This window comes from Monodon monoceros, unplaced genomic scaffold (assembly GCF_005190385.1).
Source record: "Monodon monoceros isolate NGI ecotype Baffin Bay Population unplaced genomic scaffold, NGI_Narwhal_1 Super_Scaffold_12, whole genome shotgun sequence".
NCBI classification, from domain to species: domain Eukaryota; kingdom Metazoa; phylum Chordata; class Mammalia; order Artiodactyla; family Monodontidae; genus Monodon; species Monodon monoceros.
This window is the reverse complement of record NW_021703768.1, coordinates 110,742,039-110,765,804: the sequence shown is the minus strand read 5'-3', so window position 1 is coordinate 110,765,804 and position 23,766 is coordinate 110,742,039. Positions and strand designations below refer to the sequence as shown.

The 23,766-nt window shown below is 38.8% G+C and overlaps 1 protein-coding gene across 1 annotated transcript in view; it reads right to left on the bottom strand.

Annotated features, from left to right (window-relative positions):
* Positions 1–3,399: 3,399 nt before the first annotated feature.
* The window catches only part of HSPA4 (heat shock protein family A (Hsp70) member 4), a 42,817-nt gene continuing 22,450 nt past the window's right edge, over positions 3,400–23,766 (bottom strand). Inside the window, exons 7-19 of the mRNA XM_029217300.1 lie at positions 22,250–22,494; positions 18,240–18,316; positions 16,601–16,752; positions 16,001–16,107; positions 15,481–15,614; positions 14,078–14,259; positions 12,950–13,039; positions 11,046–11,198; positions 10,039–10,164; positions 9,145–9,252; positions 7,316–7,435; positions 5,813–5,974; positions 3,400–5,621 (exon numbers count right to left, since the gene is read on the bottom strand). Coding sequence (XP_029073133.1) covers positions 5,418–5,621; positions 5,813–5,974; positions 7,316–7,435; positions 9,145–9,252; positions 10,039–10,164; positions 11,046–11,198; positions 12,950–13,039; positions 14,078–14,259; positions 15,481–15,614; positions 16,001–16,107; positions 16,601–16,752; positions 18,240–18,316; positions 22,250–22,494 — 1,860 coding nt within the window. The 3' untranslated portion in view covers positions 3,400–5,417. The remainder of the gene's footprint in view (positions 5,622–5,812; positions 5,975–7,315; positions 7,436–9,144; positions 9,253–10,038; positions 10,165–11,045; positions 11,199–12,949; positions 13,040–14,077; positions 14,260–15,480; positions 15,615–16,000; positions 16,108–16,600; positions 16,753–18,239; positions 18,317–22,249; positions 22,495–23,766) is intronic.

Here is a 23,766-nt window from a genome sequence, read left to right as displayed (position 1 = left end):
CTACCGGCATTGCTGAAAGGTACCCTATCATTTGGGTCATCCTTTTCTGGAACATCTACTGATCCTGCTCATCCTCAGAAATGCTCTGCTGGGATTTACATCTTGGAAGCTGAGGCATTGAGGCGGTTTTCCAAGTGTTTCTAGCTTTCTCTCCCCCGAGCATTTAGCCAAGTCTTGACCAAATAGTAGACCAGTCTATTTTAAATTTTAAAGTGCATGTAGAGGGAGATTCCCTGGTGGTGCAGTGGTTAAGAATCCGTCTGCTAATGCAGGGAACACAGGTTCGATCCCTGGGCCAGGAAGATCCCACATGCCGTGGAGCGACTAAACCCGTGAGCCACAACTACTGAGCCTGCGCTTAGAGCCCTCAAGCCACAGCTACTGAAGCCCGTGCGCCTAGAGCCCAGGCGCCTGTGCGCCACAACAAGAGAAGCCACTGCAACGAGAAGCCCGTGCGCCACAACGAAGAGTAGCCCCCGCTCATCGCAACTAGAGAAAGCCCGCGAACAGCAATGAAGACCCAACACAGCCAAAACTAAATTAATTAATTAAAATAAATAATGTGCAGGTAGAAAAAACAATGTATACGGTGGGTAAGGGCCTGCTTACTTGTGATAAGAATTTTAAGTGCTCTCTCTCCCTCCATTGATCCAGGACTCCAAATCTTACCAGTCTACCTGGACTTTGAAGGATGTACACACGGACACAACTAATGGAAATGGCCCCAAACATAGCTCCATTTTTTTTTTCTGCTTGTTGTCCTTGAACCTGGCAAATCCCAGGTTAGAAGTATTTCTCCTTTTCTCCCTCCCTGCCCTTACAGCATGTGTCAAAACTGGAGTGACAAGGTCAGGATTAGCATGGCACTTGCTCATGGTTATTGGACGGATCTAGAAACCAGTCTGTATTTTCACATCCTCTGAGATCTTCCCTTCCCTGATCCCCCAGAAATGTATTCCCTCCGTTACCATCCTGGAAATGTTGCTCCTATCCCAACAACATGGCTGTTTTTCCATTTTGCCTCCTACCCTGCTGCTTAAGAGGTCACCTCCTTGATTTCTACAGTTACAGCACCTGCTCCAAATTGCAGTAATCCAGCTCAGAGGACCAGGGCATTGAGAGTCATATCCCAGGGCTGCTCCAGCCAGAGGCAAGGGAGCACCACCCAGGAAAGGAATGCCATGGTCTCCGGGTAACTGGAGGAAACTATCCCCTTTTGCACACAAGACAGCAGGCCTAGGATGCTGCCCACCTCCTTCCTCCCCAAGTAGATCCCTCATTTCAACTAGGCCAAGCTTCCTGACCAGATACTCTCCTCCACCTGAGGCCTCACTGCACGCCCACAAAGCCCAGCTACCCCCCTTCTAAAGCATCCTCTCAGCATCTAACCCCACTGGCCACTGCCACCTCTCACTTCTCAAATCTCCCTCCTCCCTAACATGCCTCATGGATGATCATTCCCCTCTGGCAGCTGCTTGTTTCCTTCAAAGCTTCCCCTTCCTCTTCCTGACACAGCCAAACACCATCCTTTACTCTCTAAAGCAGGAAGAACACACCCTGACGCCCAAAGCTTCCTTCCACATCCAACTGTAGCTTCAGGATCTCTCGATTCCATGCCTGTACAATTTCCTAATCTTATCCAGACTCTCACAAACATCTGCACTGACTCCTGCAGTGCAGGAAGCTCCACATGTCTATTATGTCTTTTATTCCAGGTTTGAAACCTTGGAGCCATTCTTTTTGAAATATATTTTTAATTTAACATTATAAAATTCCAAAATGCTTATTACAGAAATCTTAGAAAATACAAACAAGCAAAAACTTACAAACAGAAATCACTCACAATCCCACAACTGGGAGAAAACCATTTCATTTTGAAACACCTACCCAGTTTTGATATTTATGCAAACACCTTCCATGTTCTTTCCAAACATGGGAAGCTGTGCGTATTGTTTTATAACCTGTATTATAATTTTACATACAAAATGATCTGTTAAGCTACTTAAAGAAGAATGATTCAAATCAATCAAGTATACAAAGTGTACTACCAAAAGCCAGCTCAATATAAAATGTCAGTAGGCCCCTGAAGCCTAGCCTGAGTTGCCTTGTCATTACCCCATAAAGGTTAACTACTTCCTCTACTTCTAACAGCATGGTTGTTTTAAAGTCACTTTTCCATCTTCCCCCTTCCTCCTGTACCAAGACCTACCACTTCCTCCTTCATTTGGCTCATCCCCCTAAAACGTGGATTATTTTAAAAGTTCCACTACCTCCAACTTCCCCCAGGCCCCACTCACCCTGCACATATCACATGAGCATCCCTAAAACATTGTCACTCTCAGGTCAGGCTAAAAGCCCCAGTGCTCCACACCAGGACTCCAGTCTCTCAGCCCTACCACCTCTGACAGCGCCCCAACAAAAACCCCTCAAGATGTTTGATAGGCATCTCAAAGGCCACTGGTCTAACGCCTCTGTGTGAATTCTCATCAACCCGATGGGAGCCACAGAAGTTCTTCACGTTAAGCTGAAGCTGCCCCACTGCAAAACCGTCCCAACAGCCCTGGCTTGCCTCCAACACCCTCTTCCCAAGTGACACCGGGGATGCTGGTATCTCTCCTGGGTAAACAGGTATGCTACTCTTTCCAGGTGATTCCAACAGCCCTATAAAATGGCTACACTCTGGATGATCACTAGCTAGCTGGCTTCCCACTTATATTACCAGGTGTCCACTCTTCTCCCTAAGACAGAGGCCCAGAAAAAAAAAAAAAGACTTTACTCCAGACACTTCTTGAAGGTGGCGGGCACAGGCCCTGTTGGTAGGCCTGGCACCGGGACTATTAAGTAGCAGGACTACAGCGAGGAAGGCCCCAGACCCCTCCCCATCTAGGCCCTATGCTTTGTATAGTTAGTGTCTCTTCTGGTGGCTTCACCCCCTTTCAACACTCAACACCACCCCACATACACACCAAGACACACATACATGCACACACTGTTGGAACTGTCACTGGTAACAACTGTTACTAGCACATTCTGGGCCATGTCCTGTTCTTTGAAGGGGCACTCATCAGTCCTGGCACTGGCCTTTATAGGGCCGTAACTCACCTCCTGCTAATATCAAAACCGTCAAAGGCCCAGTCACAGGAGCAAGGTAAGGATTTCTAAGTCAGAGAACTGGGCCAAGACTCAGCATGGGAGAATAAGTATGGAAAGAGCTACTTCTTACCACCCAGTGTGCTAAGTCTCAAATGTTCTTCAGAATGGAGGTCTCTGACAAATGTTAACTACTTGGAATTTAGCTTAGAGGACTCTTACCTCTAGAGAAGAGTTTTTATTTAAAACACAAAAACATACAAACACACACATACACACCCTTCATTATGAAATTAAGAAAACCATTCCTTTGAGTGTAAGACAGGTTTCTTTTTATTAAGTTTTCCTAAAACTTGTCTCATGTTTACTGAATGTTTTTCTTTGTGTAAGAACATAACCTGGAGCTTTAACAAACCAATTGGGACAATGCAACCTGGATAAATGCTTGTCTGCACACAAGTCATTGATTACGATTCTCTGGCCTGGCCTCCATGTAAATCCAATTGGTCTTAAAGCCTATCTAAACAGAGAGCAAGCAGACCACATCATCTTATTTCTAGTTTAAACTTTAAACCTTAACCTCACCCCCATCCCAAGACCCACACCCTCCCCCACACACAAAAGAAAATTTTTAGAAGAAATGGCCATTAGGAACTGAGTCAGTTGCCTAAGAATTGGCTTAATCCTGCAGCCAGCACTCCTAAGTAGCTCTTAGCCTCACAGCAGGCCAGCTGGAACTCTTGAAGCAGGACAGGTAGAGAATGGATAGAGGAGGCTCTAAGAACAGGGCCAAAGTCCTGGTGCTGCGAGGCTTCCACACATGCTTACACTCCAACATAAATACACTTCCACCTTCCTCCTCTAAGTGTTGTTTCTCTATAGCACTTTAGAGCTTGTAACACTCTAAATATTTTAGTGCATGAGATGGACAGAAACATATTCTAGATATGCAAGGTATAATCTTATTTCTAACAACATAGGCCAAAATTAACAGAGCAGCTCTCTGTTATAGATTAACAATTACAAAGGTCCAAAAAGTAACCAACAAAGATTGTAACGGTTTCTAGGGCAGGTACCAGCTCTGGCCTCTAATACTACAGGTTTCCCTTAGTTTCCAAAATGCCTCACTCTTATCAACACTGCCCAAAGGGCAGTCACAGGGAATGCTTTGGTGCTCCTGACACTGGCTGCACAGTAAGAATGAGGTGTTGCTAAAGTCAGCACCACACTTCTTTAACACTTATTTCAGACTCATCCAGTACAATCCAGTGCATCTTAGTTTTCTGTATGATCTGTCCGCTGTTTAACACATACAAATTGGCAGATTCATGACAGATATTAACACAACACATAAGTGATTGTGAATGAGCAAAAAAGAACTTTTAACTCTTGTCGTAAGACTTCAAGCTATACCTCAAATTTACACAGAACATCTCACCTGAATAAGCAGGCCAGGATACAAATCTTCACACCATAATTAACAAGAATCAGTCCCTCAGTTAAATTTACCAGGCCTATATCCAACAGTACATCTACCCAATTCTAACCTTCTGAAGAGAAAATTATTTAGACTTTGATACCTGGGATATTAGTGGACATACTTTCAGGAACATACATTCTTAGGAAGAGCCTGCAGGTCTAAAATCCTCAGTTAACAACTTGCTCCAGGTGAAAGGATCTATTTTCCCAGGAGCAACACACGGCATTTGTAATAGGAGCTCCTTTAACTGGGGGAAGATGGGAAGCTGGGAAGATGGGAAGCTATGAAGACGGGGTGGGAGTCCCAGGGGAGCTGACTGACACGTGATGAAGCTCAGAGCATACCTTTTAGTTGTTCTGTTAATCCATGCCATGCTCTCTAGTCCTCAGAAACAGAGGGAGACCCCTCCTCCATCCCCACACCAAGCGGGGAGCCTTTGTGGCAATCTCCACAGCAGATCTGTGAAGCACAATTAGAGTTCCTGCCATATATGTCATAACAAAAAGTCTGCTTGATAGCTAGGTATAGCTTGTGCTATAGCTCAACTTTCTAAAACAAACTTCTCTTTGTATAAGCATGATTAAACATAAAAGGAGTGAAGCATAAGCTCAGTAAGACTAACTGGGCTTCTAAATAGTACCATTATGAAAAAGATACAATGCACTTCATTTCTGTATCTAACTATTTCGAAGTCAAAATGCTCCATACATTACCTATATCTCCCGCCACCCAAATCCCCTAAAAACTAAGAAATCTCCAGTATTTAATTGCTCTAGTTGATATTTAGAACAAAGTTGACAACTTAAAGCTTTATAATAGTCTGTTTTAATATAAACAATTGTTGGAATCAATCAATGTCCATTTCAGGAAGCTTCTTGTCTGAATCCGAAGGCAGAGCTGTGTCTGTACCCTGCTCAGCAGCCTGAGGGCCTGGGCTGTCTCCTTGTCCATCCACTGGTCCATTCTGCTCTGCATTTTTTTGCTCCTCTTTTGGAGGTTCCACTTTGGGTTTCGGCTTTGAAATTATAGGGCTACAGATACTCATCAGCTCCTAGAACAATTGGAGAGAAAACTGTGGTTTCTTGTAACAAATTTTACATGGCATACTAAAATCCAAGTCCACCCTCTCCTACCCTATCCCCAAGCCAGAAGCAAAGACGCAATAATGAAATTCTCTCCTATTAATAATAAATAATGAGACTGACTAGAAAAGACTATTAAATCTTTAAAATCATACATTACTTTAATTTTAGCTTCAATCTCTTTTGCCTTGACAACTGGATCCATGGTCAGACTCTGCTTGTTCTGCAGATTCAGCTTGTTATTCATCCACTCCATGGCCTCATTTGTGCTTTTTTCTACCTTCACCATGTCAGCAGCATCCAAATGGTCATACTGGTCCTCCTGCAACCAGTAGCCAACCAGACAAGTGTCAAAGGATGATACTGTCCCTACTCAAACATTGCCTAGTTCTTCACCATCTTTCAAAAAGTTACAATCTTTCCCAAAATGAAGCCCACCTAGCCTCACAAACTACATAGACATTCAATTCCCTAAGAATTCAGAAAAGTAACCCCAATTTTTAAAACACAGAGGAAATACATTTAAAGGCCAAAATTACACAAGGTGGTAATTAAAATGCTTCAGCAGTATACATAGCACATGCTTTACACAAAATCTTATACAATGCAAAAAAAAAAAATGACATGTCATTAGGTATGAGACCTGAGATTTAGGCATCCTTGTTAGGAGCCAAAATAATAATGAGTACAGTTTTTTAAAAGAGGCCTTTCAGGGCTTCCCTGGTGGCACGGTGGTTGAGAGTCCGCCTGCCAATGCAGGGGACACGGGTTCGTGCCCTGGTCCGGGAGGATCCTGCATGCCGAAGAGCGGCTGGGCCCGTGAGCCATGGCCGCTGAGCCTGCTCGTCCAGAGCCTGTGCTCCACAACGGGAGAGGTCATAGCAGTGAGAGGCCCACGTACCGCAAAAAAAAAAAAAGAGGTCTTTCGAAAGAAGCACAATTTTTTAATTAAAAGTAATTTTTTTAGAAAGCTCAATTTATCTGTCTTAAAGTTTCTTACACTGACAATACATCAAGAACCTTGAGTATAATAGTGGACTTAACCAAACTATTTACCAAAGTTTGGGAGCCATCCAAACTTTGGAATCAGACCTCAGGCCAAATCCCAGCTCCCCCAATAGTAACCTTGAGTGAGGATTAAAGATGTTAGAAATTATCTATAAATGTTGATGCTACCACCTACTTCATAAGGGTACTGTGCAAATTTAATCAGATAATATATTTATGGAGTATATATCATATAGTGCTCAAAAATAATGAAAGTAGTTTATTGTTTATTTATATTTTATTTATATGTATTTAGTTTATTTATATGCAGTCCTACATCTGCATAACAAACCAAATTATTTGCCTAATGTGTTCTAACACCAAAATAAGAGCAAGTTAAGTCAATGATCAAACATTTCAAAACAAGAAAAGGAAGCTGAATAATATTGCTCAATTCCATAGTCCCCTTATTAAAGAGAAGCAGCAAATCCCAGGGTTCTTAGTAAGATTAGATAAAATATTATACATTACATTAATATCCAAAAAGAAAATACTATCATTAAACAACAGTTAAAAAGAAGACAAAAAACTGCTACGTAAATGTCTTAATACTTAACTCTACCGAAGCAATAGTAGGGAAGAGGAGAAGAAAAAAAAAAGAAAAAAAAAAAGATACCTTGTTTTTGAAAGAGCTGATTACTTTCATATACTGTTGGATTTGTTTCCCTAGTTCGTCAAATAATTTTGGTCTTTCTTCAGATTCCTGGAATCGTATCTTAATAGGCTGACCTAGATTCTTAACAGAAGAGAGAATATACAAATTCTTCACAGGGGAGTTTAAACTTTAAGAGTAGTATCTTTCTACTAAGACTGATTATGAATTAAAATACGTTTAATCTCCATGTTCTATATATAAGAAGTTGAATATTTTTCCCCAGCCAATTGAAATATATCCTCAGTCTACATGAGAATATACCTCAATACTGTTCCAAGTGGAGCCACTTCAACTTGTCACTTGAACCCTAGTTCTCAAAATACATTAGGGAGACAACCAAAAATTAGGTGCCTCCAGACAGTGATATGGTGTACTTCACCATATATGAAGTACGCTTGAAAAAATAAAAAATAAATTTTCTTTTAAACCTGTATCTGACAAAGCCTCCAGCTGTAACCATCAATTTACCAGATAAGATTAAACACCAGAGTTGAAAAGGAGCAAAATCCAGACCAGGAATAAATCCTCGAGCACGAGTGATCAAGTTTTTTCATCAACTAAGTAAGGGAGGAGAAATGATGGAAGGAGAAGTACAGACACAGATTTAAGAGACATATCAACAGAATGTATGGACCCTGTTTGGATCCTGAGTCAAACAAACTAAAAAATAATTTATGAAGCAACTGGAACCTGAAAACAGACTGAATATATGGTGATATTAATGGTGACATTAAGAAATTTTTATGCATGTGATAATGGTACAGCTTAAGGCTACATTTTCTTTTAAATACACACTGAAATATTTTTGGATTAAATATAACCTGAGAGACTTGCTTAAAATAACTGGGAGTGGAAACGAGCAGAAATGAAACAAAACCAGACATAAGTTGACAACAGTTGAAGCTATTATTCTGTCTACTTTCACGTGTTGGACATCTCCCATAATAAAAAGTAAATCAAAAACCTCAATGGCAAGGATCTCACTGGAGACTCTTTATATTCTTGCCAGAATGACAGGAAACTGCAGGCACTGTCCTTCAGCAATTCCATTCCAGAGGTTAGTCACAATGGCCCAGTCTGACAAGAAACTAAGTAATCCAGAGAAATGCAAAAAGTTCTTCTTGTGTATTTGCATCTTTTTCCAAACAAAAGGCCTCGGGCTTCCCTGGTGGTGCAGTGGTTGGGGGTCCGCCTGCCGATGCAGGGGGCGCAGGTTCGTGCCCCAGTCCGGGAGGATCCCGCGGGCCGCGGAGCGGCTGGGCCCGTAGGCCATGGCCGCTGGGCCTGCGCGTCCGGAGCCTGTGCTCCGCAGTGGGAGAGGCCGCAAAAGTGAGAGGCCCGCGTACCACAAAAAAAAAAAAAAAAAAAAAAGGCCTCAACTTTAAATAATTCTTTGTACTTTTAACTCTAAGGTGTAACTATCAGCTTCTTTAAATACAAAACCAGACGCTTCTGCTCTACTGAGAATCAAAGCTGTATACACGCAGCCCTGCTCCAACTGCACTGCAAGTACCTTTAGGACAGGGATGCATCTTGCTAGTCTTTCAATCTCTTGACACCAAGAACATAGTCAAGCTCCAATTCAGTGAAACAGTTTAGGTCTAAACTCAATTTTCAGAAAAATTCTTTTGCTATTACAAAGTTCTGAAAGAAAGTGAACCTAAGTGATAAAAAGTATAGCTCTTCAGTCACTTTCAATCTGCCTTCAATTACTTAACATGAGAATTACTCTCAATTTTGAGATACTCTCCATGGAAACTACAGCATTTCTGCTTTCAAGAGTCACTCACTTTTAATTCAGCCAATTTATCAACATAAACTTGCTTTGGCTGGTCTTCTCCATCCTCATACAACCAATTTTCAGTATCTTCTAGTTTTAAGGTAAAATTGTTACGGTCCTAAAGATGAAGGAAACATTGCAATTTAGTCAGTCAAAAATCAGTAGATTCACAAATGAAGAAACAGGCACAAACTATGATATTTATGGATTTTCTTTAAAATACGGGGGAGTGGAGAGATGGGGATATGGAAAACAAGACTGACAAAATGTTATTTTGCTTTATAGGTACAAAGGGGTTTATTACACTATTTTCTCCGCTGTAGGGGACAGATGGGTATGTTTGAAAATTTCAGAATTAAAAACTACATTTAAAACTGAGTTACATAGTTAATAATACTATAGTGCATATATGAAAGTTACTAAGAGAATAAGTCTTAAAAGTTCTCATCACAAGAAAAAAATTTTTTAAGTACGTGTAGTGACGGATGTTTAACTAGACTTATTGTGGTAATCATTTAACAATGTATACGAACATCGAATCATTATGCTGTACACCTGAAACTAATATAAAGTTATATGTCAATTATACTGAATTTTTTTTAAGAAGTGAGTTAAAATAAACATCAGGGAAAAGTGAGCTGATTTAAAGAAAAATACTAGGTAAATAATAGCATGCAAAAATGTATCAAAAAGTGACACACCAAAAAAAGAGTGATGCACAACATCTAACCTTTGGGAAACACTCCATCAATAGAAAATAAAACGATATAAAACTTTTCCCCAAAAAAGTGCATTTTTAATCATTTTTCTGTATACCTACAGATACAAACTTCCCTTGTTAACTACATTTAAGGATCCTGCCGGAAGACGCACACTAAGTAGACACACTGCGGCACATACTTACATCTTCACTCACAAACTTCTCATATTCACCACTAAGCTTGTCTCTCATTTCGTACACGTATTCTTCTACTGCATTCTTAGCATCATTCCTCTCCTTCTCTAGTTTATCCTGCATGATCATCTTACCCTGTGAACAGTACAGTTAGACATTCAGAAAACTGAGACAATTTCCCCTTAACTATTAAGTAATATAAAAGTAGAAAAGCCTTCTTCCTCAAATCCTTTTAGTTCTGCGAATCATTCACAGAAAGAGAGCTAGAAGCATCAGTCCTTAGTAAATTATGAAGATCAAGTGAGAGTTCTGTGGGTGTACTTAGAAAAAAAGAGCAATAGAAGAAATATCAAGATGTTGAACTCAAAAGCAAAAATAAGGAAAAGAATTTAAGACAAGAGAACTTTAAGAAACTATTAGCTCAATGTCACAAGGTGAGTATACTCTGCTTGTATTACATACCCAGGAAAATCAAATTATTCATATAGTATAGATGCTAAAGGGTCTATGAAACAAAACTCTTCTAAGATCCAATGTATATATGATGAGAAATCTCACAGACAATAATTGAATAACTGTGCTCCAGGGTCCCAAACCTTGCATCGCTCACCATAACCAGAGTTACATATTGACTGGCAACAGGGAAAGGAACTAATAAACAAAATATTAAGGCTAATGTGATTTCTCCTGCTGATCAACTTCCCTGACCCTGGCCTCAAACATCCCGATCGCTAGTGAACAATCAAACTCACACACCCAAACATGAATGATACCTCCCCTAAATGTCAAAGATCTCAAAACAGAGTTTTTAGCAATAAAGACATAATATCACCATAAAAGAATTTTGATGTTATGTCTTGGGATCTATTAAACTTGTCCTCCACTACCCCAAAACCTAAAACTGTTCTCAAACCCCATACAACCTAAAATACATGAAGGTCACTAGACACAGAGTTTGAACGTTACAGTCAAGTTAACTTTTTAGCTTATTGTTCTAAAAGACTTAAAATAACCACCTCATTTTCAATGTACAAGTTGAGCATCTCTCTGTCTATCTGCCATAACAGCTGATTCTCAATTGGCAGGTCCACAGTACTGGTCTTCACTTTTGCCTTCTTGGCTTGAGGGGGCTGGTCCATCTTTTTGTCTTTTGACCCAGCTTGAGAGGTCTAAAATAACAGAAATCATTAAGAACACTTATACAGACTCTTAAACTTCCAAATGAGTCATGTTTCAAAAGCTGGTTTTGCTCTTTTATTAACTTAGTTTGTGTTCTTACAATATCTGGAAAGTTAAAAATATAAATATTTTTGACTATAAATAGTCAAATCCATAGAGATAGGAAGTTGCCAGGGGACGGGGGGGAGGAGGGATAGAGGAATGGGAAATCGTTGCTTAACAGGTAGTTTTAGTTTTTGGCGAAATGAAAAAGACTGTAGCACAATGTGATTATACTTAACACTACTGATCTGTACCACACATACACTTATTTACATACATACACACAAAAACAACCTGCCATAATTCCACTATCAACATATAATCACTATTAAATATTCTCTAATTTTCTTCCACTCTTATCTAAACATATGAACATGCATAGGAAATTAGTGGGGAGAGGGTATGAAATTTTTAAGGATCAGAAATCCAGTACTAATATGACTTCCAGAGTATCTGCACCTATTTACATTCTCACAAGGAGTAACAGAATCCATTCCACTGTACCCCGGCCAAAAAAAGGAATTCATTTACCATGATCTATTATTTTCGTTGGGTCAATAACCTTTTTTCACAAAGTTATAAGGCATACTTATTTCTTCAAATAGCCTAGTCATATTTCATCCAGCGTTCTCTTGGGATCTTTGTGATCCTTCCCCCCAAGTGATTGACTCTTCTAGCTTTTTTCTAATCTTCTATTATTTGTCTATGCAAGCTTTTATTGTTGAATCTATTCACCTTTTCCTTTGTGATTACTTTCATTGCTTTTACGCTTTGAAAGCTCTTGCTGATCCACAAATTGGCGGGGGGGGGGGGGGGGGGGGGGGGGGAAGGCAGGCGGGTCCACCTCTCTCCTTTCTCCTCCCCGACCTTCCCAAACACAGAAAAATACGTACTTCTCTTGCCCACTGCTGCCCCCAACCCAGGCAGTAACAGGTCTTCCACCTTGGAAAAGGCCTACAGTACACTAAAGCATCTATGAGGATGATTTCCTCTGCATTTTTTTTGTTACAATTATTTGCACAGCTAAAGGAATAAAATTTGTTAACTGACATGAAAATGGGTACCAGACTTAAGCCTCCTAAAGGCTCTGCCAAACTTTTTTAAATGCCACAATCAGAAATACATTAGAAGGTGAAATTATACACTGCAATGTCAAATAATTTGAAAGAAAAGCTGTTTTCAATGCTGATGACAAAATTTAAACATGAAAACTCAAAAGTTAAAGAACAGGTTGTAAAGGATCCAAAAATGCTACATATTCATTTAAATACTTGGGATAAATATTAACATTATTTACAAAATATATTTCAAAACATTATTATTGAAAACTGTATTTCAACAAAAAGACAAGTTTCAGAGAGTTGACAAAATTTGAAAGAAACGCCTTTCATTGTTTATTAGTAAAGAATAAATTATGGGTAGGATGACTATTAGTAACAGCCATTCAGAAACCAGCATGAACCAATCACTAGCCTAGTAAAACTAGGGCTTATGAGTGCTTCCTTCCCACAAACCATCCAGACTGAAGTTCAAAGACCATTTTGCCAAAGATACTTTCCAACCATACTACAAAATCTTGCTTTAAAGACTGTTCAGATAAATGAAGATTTCTAATATAATTCCCTTCCAAGACATGATATGTCAGCCAAAACCATTATGTAAAAAGACGGCAAATCATACTCTAAAACACAATTCATACCTCCATTTCTTCAGACTCTGCCTTATTTTCTGCTGGTGTCTGCTGCTGTTGCTCTTCAACATGTGGTTCCTCCTGATCCACTTGCATCTTCTGAAAAACAGGTCACATCAAATCCTGAAACTAGGAAATACTAGTGAAAGACTAAGCAACCTTCATGACACATTGGCAAAATCACATGATGTGGAATTCCTACGAATTACCAACAATCAGACAACCCAGACTCAAATTCCAGCTATAACACATATGTTACACTTAGAACATGAAAGTTTTCCTCTCTGGATCTCGGTTACTACATCTGTACAATGGAAATAACTCTTGCCTTGTCCTTATATAAATAGGAGCGGCTATAGAACTACATTGTAAAACCATAGCAGTACTTATAAGCACACAGCGTGGCAATATTTAACACAATAAAATCCAAAGAAAGCATGAGTTTCTCCTAGCTTCCTCATGAATACATTTCTCTCAAAAGTCTTAACTTTTTCTAGCAGTTTTCAAATCAGCCTTTCCATCCTCAAAAGTACAACCACTGTGTACATTACGGGAGGTGGACACCTTGAAAATTCTGTTAAAGGTGTTAAAAGAACAAAGGCTGACAGAAATGACAAAGAAGGGAGAAGTTTGTAGAGACCTTGAATCACACTGGCTTTCAATGCCTGCAGCACATTATAATGACCTTGGAGGCTTTTAAAACTGACACCTGGGCTCTAGCCCAGACCAAGTCAAACAAAATCTGTGGGGATGAGACCCCAAACATTTATAGTTTTATAAAGCCTTGATTTTTATACACAGTAAGTACAAGACCCAGTGCATAATTCCAACAAATGAGTGTGAATTCTATGCTAACTGTGGAAATAATCAACTGAGACTCAGCATTCCCCAGTAATCAGAAAGAACCAAGAATAAGTCAAATTGAGAGGTGCATGGTCTGAAGGAGGAAGCCAACTATGTTCCACTTCTATACAAATTCTGTATAAAGACTTTGTGCTAGCTCACATATGATGGGGTACGCATGCAAACCTACTCTCAGCAGCTCTGTCACCCAGTCTATTTGCTAGAATTTCTAGACAAGTGTCACCTCTGAGCCATTATGAATGGCCTAAAATGGTATAAGATTGTCTAGATTACCTCTTCCTCCTTTGCATTCTGATCTGTTTCCATCGGTTCCTCATTTTCTTCAAACTTGTGCACTTCCACTAGAGATGCACTGGACACACTGAAGATGCCATGGACATTTACTCGAACCTTGACTTTCACTTTTGAACTGGAGCCATCAGACTGAGGGGTGACTTTCTGAACTGAAAACTGAGCTAAGGACATAAGAAAGACAAAAGAGAACACATAACCTAAGAGGATGAATTCAAACACAAATACATGCCCATACTGCCAGGTTATGTCCATTTCTCAGTGAAAGGTCAGTAACATGATACTTCAAATAAGCAAAGTGGGCACTCTTAGAATCTTACTAAATCATCAGATTTCTCCTTCCTCTCTCACAAATAGTCAAACTCTTATTTATCTTGTCTCAATTAAGGACTCAAGTACCTCCTAACTCTTCAAACATGTCCTTCCCTCCAGTGCCTTACTCCAATTCATCTTTATAGGCTACTGCCAGATAAATTCCTAGAATAGATTTGTCCCACTTTCCTCTACTGAAAACCCCAGTGATTCCATACTGCTTGTGACTTATCAAGAAACTGCCATTTCTAGATTCAGTTACTATACCAGGGTTTTGCTTATGTTTTTTAATTCATAAAACTCTGTAAAGTATGAATTATCACACCTAGTCCTGTTTTACAAATGAGGAAAACAGAGTAGGTTAACTTTCCAAGCTTCTAAGTGCCAGTCAAGATATTCCTAATACTTTACCCATGTATTCTAGTTCCGTAATTATCATATTAACTCTAGTTTCTCTCTCCTCGACTGGTATTATATCCAGATTCTAAGTTTCTCAGAGTCAATGAAGACTCAAGCCAACATGGTTCCATAACCTGTGATACTGATTATCACAATTTTCTAATGATTTTCTGTGTATACCTAACTCTATGTTAGGGTCAGAATTGAATCTCCTCAACTCCTTTCAGTAACTAGCACCACATTATGCACAAGGTATAACAATAATGTGCATTAACCAAGAGCTACAGCCCAGGGAATTCCCTGGCAGTTCAGTGGTTAGGACTCTGTGCTTTCACTGCCGAGGGCGTGGGTTTGATCCCTGGTCGGGGAACTAACTTCCCGCAAGCCGCACAGAGCATCAATCAATCAATCAATCAATAAAAATAAAAACTAAACTAAAAAAATTTTAATTAAAAAAAAAGAAAACAAGAACTACAGCCCACAATAGGAAATCCAATTAAATAATGACCATCCTGCTGGTTCTAAACCTGGTAATACGACTGAAAGTGTTTTTTTTGTGCGTGTGATCTAAAATACCTAAATTTCAGCATACTCTACTTGCTTTGCTATTCCAGTTCTCCCAAGCACACATAATTTTTTTTTCTTTTTTTTTTAATTCCCAATTCTTTACTTACCTATAGCAGGATCTGGATAGGGCAAATCCTGAGGAGCGCTATAATAGGCCTCAAGAGTGAAAGGTTCCTTTCTATAAAATGTGAGTACTTTAGAGAAAGGAGCAGCATGATTTTTTGAAAAGACTTCACAGTCACTGAACAGAGAGAGGAAAAAGACAAAAACACAAATTTAGGACATTGCTAACACTTTTTACCCATGTATTCTAGATTTGTAATTACTGTATAGCTCTAGTTACTCTTCTCAAGAAAAAAAAAATGTGTGTGTGTGTGTGTGTGTGTGTGTCTAGTGTCAGTTTTAAACATATATATATACTTCAATCAGCACATAAAAGGCACCAATTATTTCAGCAGGATCAAATAAAAGAAGCTAGTAAGGACACAAACTTATTCTGATGAATGACTAAATAATCACTTTGCTTCATGCACTACGGCAAAATATTACAGATGTGTATAACTTGAAATGGAGAGTATTTTCTAAGACTTAACACTTAAGTAAAAAATGATTTAAAAACATTATTACCTTGACCCTTCTTCAGCTGGAGAATTCCATCTCAGAGATACTGGATACGGTACTACATCAGTGATAGAAAATTCTCTGACTTTGAAAGCAGGCGATAAGATTGCACACTAGAATAATAATTTTTAAAAATTCCATTTGGCAAGTAGACATATGAACTAATTATTACCATACCTATAAAGAATGACTTCAGAAGACATCTACTTACATTAATAACCTAATAGTACCTAAATAAGTGGTTTTATAAATGTCTATCATTTGTCAAACCACCCATATAATCTAGCTATTCCTCATTACTTTTCCATTAACCTCAACCTTTATTTAACTGATGTATAACACTACTTCATGCAACAAATACGCCAAATTCTAGTGGTATTTCAGGCTTACGTATGTTTCTAGTAACTTATTTCATCTTATTACATGTTATATAGTACAAACAATTCCATTTATGAACACGACTTCTGATACCAATTTTAAAACAGAAGTTTTAGAATCTTAGACCTTAAGATCGCTGAGCTGATCTCAGACTAGCTGGATACATAAAACCACTGCTGTATTTACAATGACGTATAAATGGCTACCTGTGAAAGAAAGCAAGCTCACCTGCAATGCACAGCCTCTAGTAACAGCTTCATCGGCATTTAGTGTTGTACTAAGTTCTTTACCAAAAAATTTGCTGATTTTCTCTTTCACTGCAGGGATTCGTGTTGCACCACCAACTATCTCCACTGCATAAATATCTTCTTTCTTTAACTCTATTTAAAAACAATTAGAATAGACATTTATATTAAAAGAATCTTTTAATTAGTATTTTACAGTGAAATAAAAAGAGCAATGTAACATCTTATCACAACAAAATAATTCACAAATGTATAACAAAGCCCCACCACTCCTAATCCCCTCCACAATAACATGTGAGCGTGCACACACACACAGGTGCGCGCTCAAAATAATGAGGGCAGAGTGGCACGACAATATTGGGACTTAAGAGGTGAGAGTCAGGAATACCTAATGTCCTACAGTACGCAAGTCCTACAATCTTGGAAACAGCCTCACAGAAATAAACGTTAAAACATCAATAATTAAGCTGGCCATAAGGAAAATAAAAGGGCCTCAAAATATTGGACTATCCCTGACATGGCATGCCAAAAAAAAAAAAAGTATGCAGATGCACATCTAGTCATTTCAGCACTCCAGCCAGAGTATAAGCATAGGCCAGATTATAACACAGGTACAATCTCCTCATATCAGAAGGAGAGAAGGTACACACCAAGGCTCTGCTGTCACTCATAAAACACCTCTTAATACCACCTGGGTGGGAACTCCCTGGTGGCGCAGTGGTTAAGAATCCGCCTGCCAATGCAGGGGACACGGGTTCAATCCCTGGTCCGGGAAGATCCCACATGCCGCAACTAAGCCCGTGCACCACAACTGCTAAAGCCTGAGCGCCTAGAGCCCGTACTCTGCAATAAGAGAAGCCACCACAATGAGAAGCCCACTCACTGCAACTAAAGAGTAGCCCCCACTAGCCGCAACTAGAGAAAGCCCACGCACAGCAACAAAGACCCAACGCAGCCAAAAATAAAAATTAAAAAACAAACAAAACCCACCTGATTTCCTGGTCACATTTTGTGCAACAAACACTGACAATTTGTTGAGAAGGGCTATTTAAAGAAATGGGCTGACCCAGTATGGAAAGAACATGCCCATCTGTGATAATCATTCTGATTTAAGAGCTGAGCCTGTGTCAAGATTAGAGTACATCTCAACACCATGAAATAGCAACCAACACAAGAGTGGACTCTAGGAAAAGGTTTGTCAAAGGTTTGCGGAACATTAGTAATGCATTCCTAAATCAAACTTCCACCTTTTAGCCCAAGATAAAATTAAAGCATCCTGTTAAGTATGTGATTATCATATCCTCCCTTTATTTTTCAACAAAAGATTCACTAACAAAAGAAACCTACAAGACTACCACAGCAACACTGCTAAAGACAATTTTTACCACCATGAAATACCTGAGACTTTAAATCCATCTTTGAATCTGAATTACATTTCCTGGGAAAACTATCAGATTTCCCTAGACACTATTGGAGGTCCTCCAGGGGGAGGATATTGATAAAAAGAAGTTTCATATCGCACTGAAGTAGTTCATACAATGAAAATTTGTTAAAACTGGAAAAAAAAAAAGTAATTAACATTTTCCAAAGAGCCCAAGATGAACAGTCACAATAATACTTACTGGCCTGTTCCAAAATACTACGGAGTGGTGGCTCCACTCTAGCTAAGAGATCATCACACATCTCCAGAAATTTGCCTCTAAGGAAAAGAACAATAATAGGTTAAATCACATTCCACTTTTATGTAAAATAAATCTCTATAATCAAAAAGACAGATAACAAGTACTGGCAAGGATGGAGAGAAACTGGATCTCACATACATTCCTGGTGGGAATGTAAAATTGGTGTAGCCACTTTGCAAGAGTTTGGCAATTGCTCAGCATGTTATACATAGTGCTCCCATATGACCCAACAATTCCACTCTAGGTATCTATCCAAGACAATTGAAAACACATGACTACACAAAATTTGCACATGAATGTTCACATCAGCATTATTCACAGGCAAAATAGTGTGAGAAACCCTATTATCCATCAAGTGTATTCAGCAAAAAGGAACAAAAACAATAAAAGTGACTGATACATGCTGGAACATGGATGAACTTTGAAAACAATATGCTAGGTGAAATAAGCCGATCACAAAGAACACGTTATATATGACTGACCCCATTTATATGCAACGTTCAGAACTGCCAACTCCAAAGAGACAGAAAGTAGATTAACCACTGCCTAGGGCTTGGGGGAGGAAGAACAGATGGGGAAAGACAGCTAATGGGTACAGATATTTTCTTCTCTTTAATTAATACACTTTATTTTTTAAGACTGGTTTTAGGTTTACAGAGAAATAAACAAAATGTACAGAGAATTCCCATACACCTCTTACCCCCACACCCAGTTCCCCTGTTACATCTTGCATTAGTAAGATACATTTCTAACAACTGATGAGCCAATATTGATACATGATAGTGTAAATTAGGGTTCTACATAACTTGACAAATGGTGTAAGTATTCACCATTACAGCATCATACTGAATAGTTTCACTACCCTAAAAATCCTCTGTACTCTACCTATTCATCCCTCCCTTCCACTGAACCCTGGCTAACCACTGATCTTTTTACTGTCTCCATAGTTTTGCCTTTTCTAGAAGGTCATATAGTTGTCATATAGAATGTCACATAGTTCTAGAATGTCATATAGTTGGAATCATACAGCCTCTTCAGGTTGACTTCTTTTGCTTAGAAATATACATTTAAGGTTCCTCCACATCTCTTCACAGAATGATAGCTCATTTAGAGTTTCTTTATGAGGTGATGAAAATATTCTTAAATTGGGTTGTGGTAATGGCTGCACACTTCCATGAATATATTAAAACCCAGTGAATTATATACTTTAAATGCGTGACTTTTATGAATTACATCTCAAAAAAAAAAAAGAAAAATAGTGGAGGTATAGAATGCACCCACCAGAATGGCAAAAATTCAAGATCACTAATACCAATATTTGGTGAGGATGTGTAGCAACTGAAACAGTTTAAAATGACGGTTTGATGGTCCAGTGTTTAAGACTCCACGCTCCCAATGCACGGGGCCCAGGTTCAATCCCTGGTGGGGAAACTAGATCCCACATACCGCAACTAAGACCTGGAGCAGAATGCATGAATGAATGAATGAATGAATATTTTTTTAAAACTCTTAGCTTTGTCTAAATAAATAAATAAATTGATGGGTAGATGGAAGGATGGATAGATGAACAGATCAATAGGTACGTGGTAAAAACAAGTACAGTTAATATTATCAGTAGACCCTAAGTGGCAGGATAAGGACGTTCACTGTAAGATTCTTTCAGTTTTGCTGCATATTTGAAAATGTCCAAAATAAAAACATGAAAAGCAAAGGTACAGAGAGCATTCTAGAAAGATGGCAGCAGCAACAGTAGAGGTTGTTCCTTTTTTTAAAGTTTTATTGAAATTTAATTCACATACCATAGAATTGACACATTTAAAGTGTACAATTCAATGGCTTTTAGTATATTCAGAATTGTGCAAACATCACCACTATCGATTTTAAAACCTTTTCATCACCCTAAAAAAGAGTATTTTCATCACCATTAACATTATTCTCCCAACTCCCCCACCAACCCTCCAGCCCTAGGCAACCACTCATTCTGGACATTTCATATAAACAGAATTAGACAAAATGTAATCCAGTTTAACTTATTTCTTTCATCTAGCATAAACTTTTCAGGGTTCATCCATGCTACAGTACGCATCTGTACAACATTTTTTTTAATTGTCAAATAATATTCCATTGTATGGACATATCACATTTTGTTTATTTTATCAGTTGATGGGCATTTGGGTCGTTTCCATTTTGGGGGTATTATAAGTAGTGCTGCTAAGAACATTTATATATAAATTTTTGTGTAAATGTGCTTTCATTTCTCTTGGGTATGGAGTGGAACTGCTGAATCATATGGTAACTATATTTTACTCATTTTTATGTGAAATAAGTATTTGAGCTTTTATTTTTTTAATGAATTTATTTATTATTTATTTTTTATTTTTGGCTGCATTGGGTCTTCGTTGTTGCACACAGGCTTTCTCTAGTTGCAGGGAGCAGGGGGCTACCCTTTCATTGCGGTGCGTGGGCTTCTCACTGCAGTGGCTTCTCTTGCTGTGGAGCACGGGCTCTAGGCACACAGCCTTCAGTAGCTGTGGCATGAGGGCTCAGTTGTGGCTCACAGGCTCTAGGGCGCAGGCTCAGTAGTTGTGGTGCATGGGCTTAGTTGCTCCACGGCATGTGAGATTTTCCTGGACCAGGGCTCAAACCCTTGTCCCCTGCACTGGCAGGCGGATTCTTAACCACTGCATCACCAGGGAAGTCCCTTCTGAGCTTTTAGAAGAGAAGTGTGCACTGCCACTAGAGATGCACTGGACACATTGAAAATAGCTTGGTGATTCCTCAAAAAGCTAAACATATGATTACCACATGACCCAGCAATTCCCCTCCTAGCTATATACCCAAAAGAACTGAAAACAAGATACTCAAACAACTTGTTCATGAATGTTCATAGAAACACTCATCACAATAGCTAAAAGGTGGAAACCCAAATGTCCGTCAACTGATGAATGGAAAAATAAAATGTGATATACCCACACAAATGTAGTATTATTTGCCATAAAAAGCAATGAGGTACTAATACATGAATCTAGGAAACATTAAGTTAAAGAAGCCAGACACAAAAGAAGCCAAACACATACTGTATGATCCCCGCTAACACATCATAGATAGACAAAAAGTTGCTGTTTAATAAAAATGAAAACCATCACTTTCAAGTAGAAGAGAAAGGTGACTACAAATCTGGTTACTAGGCACAGTAATCTAATTGTGGCAGATTAAAAGCAATTCTGACTCCATCACAATTTTCTGAAGATGGCTCAGGCCACCCTTCTCCAAACAAGCCATCAGTCTTGCCTGAATTCTACCAGTAGAGTTCACATACTAAAGAACATCCAAGCAACCTAACCAGATAACAGAAGCATTCTGGGTATTTCTGAGGATAGCCCTGAAATGTCAGTTACCCAGAATTCTTGTAGTATTATACAAAAAGACCCGTTGTCCTCAAGTGATACTGAACTACTCAAAAACACCAATTTCTGAATCAATGACTAAAGCAAATTCAGTTTAATCCTGCACTAAAGCACTTTGCCCTGAATTTATGAAAACTGGTAACTCACGTGTAATACATGCACATGTAAAGGAACTGCCAATTTCCTGGAAATAGTCTACATTATTAGACTAACCAAACCCAGCCTTCACATCAAAGGCAATATCTGGACGTCCCTGGCGGTCCAGTGGTTAAGACTCTGCGCTTCCAATGCAGGGGGTGCGGGTTCGAACCCAAGTCAGGGAACTAAGATCCCATGTGCCATGCGGCACAGCCAAACATAAAAATAAATAAATAAAAATTTTTTTAAATAAAATAAAGGCAAGATCCTGAATGGCCTCTGATTTTTACCTATAGAACTGAAGTTATATAACATCCATATAATTTCAACAATTAGCTAATTAAGGCTAATATAAGTAGAGAAACATCAGAGTTCAGTTTACCATCAAAATATTAATATGATTACCTATTCATAGTTCCAGATACATCAACATCATTCATAAAACATTCGATGCTCAAAGGAAGGTCTGAAGCATTTGCACTCATCAATTTCTTGAGTTTCTCACACTCTTGAGACAGTCGTAATAATGCACGGATTTTGGACTTTATGTCTAGCTTGTATTTCTTCCCAAATTCCTCACAGAAGTGATTTACTAGCACCTCATCAAATTTTCTGCCTCCCAGTGTTGTGTCAAATGCAGTGGCCAGAACCTTTGAAAAAAAGATGATAATTAATTCAAAAACTAACCAATTTAAAATTTTATCACGATATATATTTAACTGGTAAACTGTAATAAAAAGGCGAGAAGGGACATTAAGGTTGAAACAAGGCAATGCGCATGTGTCATTTAATCATGGTTACAACCACTATGGAAAGAGACATTGTAATCCCCAATTTACAGATGATACAAAGACCTAGACAGATCAGATAATATGCAGGTCACAAAGTTATTAAGTGGTAGAAATAGAATTCAAAACCCAACCTCAATTCCAAAACCTATGCCTTCTCCACTACACCAATCTGACTCCAAGCAACAATTATAATTCAAGGCCCAATACACTAACATGTCATGTACAGTTCTAGTCTTATTGCTACCACAAAACTGTGAATAATACCAAAGGCTTATTTAGTTCTATGCAATTTACTACCAGAAAATATGCTAAAGTCCAAAGTCACAGCTATCTGTTTCTATTCAACATAGAAGACTAATTAGGTTAGGTTATCCTTTTCCAAATCTCTGGCAGATTAGAAGCAAACTAGATCTAATCAGATCCAATAATAGAAGACTGGCTAAATAAGTGATGACCCACACCCTTAAAGCAATCTCTTCAAAGAATGTTAAATGTCCTCAGGAAGTTTTTCTTAATAAGTGAACTCATAGGAGAGGAAAAAAAAAAAAAGACAAGACACAGTTCTGTGTAATTCCAATTTTGTTTTCATAAAAGACTAGAATGAAATATACCAAACTGTAGTAAGATCATGAATGTCTTTTCTTTATACATAAATGTTCCAAAATTTGATTTTATAATAAGTATTTTGATAATTTTTAATTATAATTGGAAAAGTGACAAGTAACAGCTGATAATGAAGCAGAAACTAATACACATCACTTTGACTCAAAGACAAGGCTAAATTATGCCCAGTATCTTCTGTCGAAAAAGGTGAGAGGGTTTCCCTGGTGGCGCAGTGGTTAAGAATCCACCTGCCAATGCAGGGGAGCAACAATGCCAATGTTGCTCCCACACGCTGCGGAGCAACTAAGCCCACATGCCACGCAACTACTGAAGCCCGCGCACCTAGAGCCCTGGCTCCGTAACAAAAGAACCCACCACAATGAGAAGCCCGTGCACTGCAACGAACAGTAGCCCCCGCTCACCACAACCAGAGAAAAGCCCGCGCACAGCAACGAAGACCCAATGCAGCCAAAAATAAATAAATAAAATTAAAAATAAATAATTAAATTAAAGTTTAAAAATGAGAGT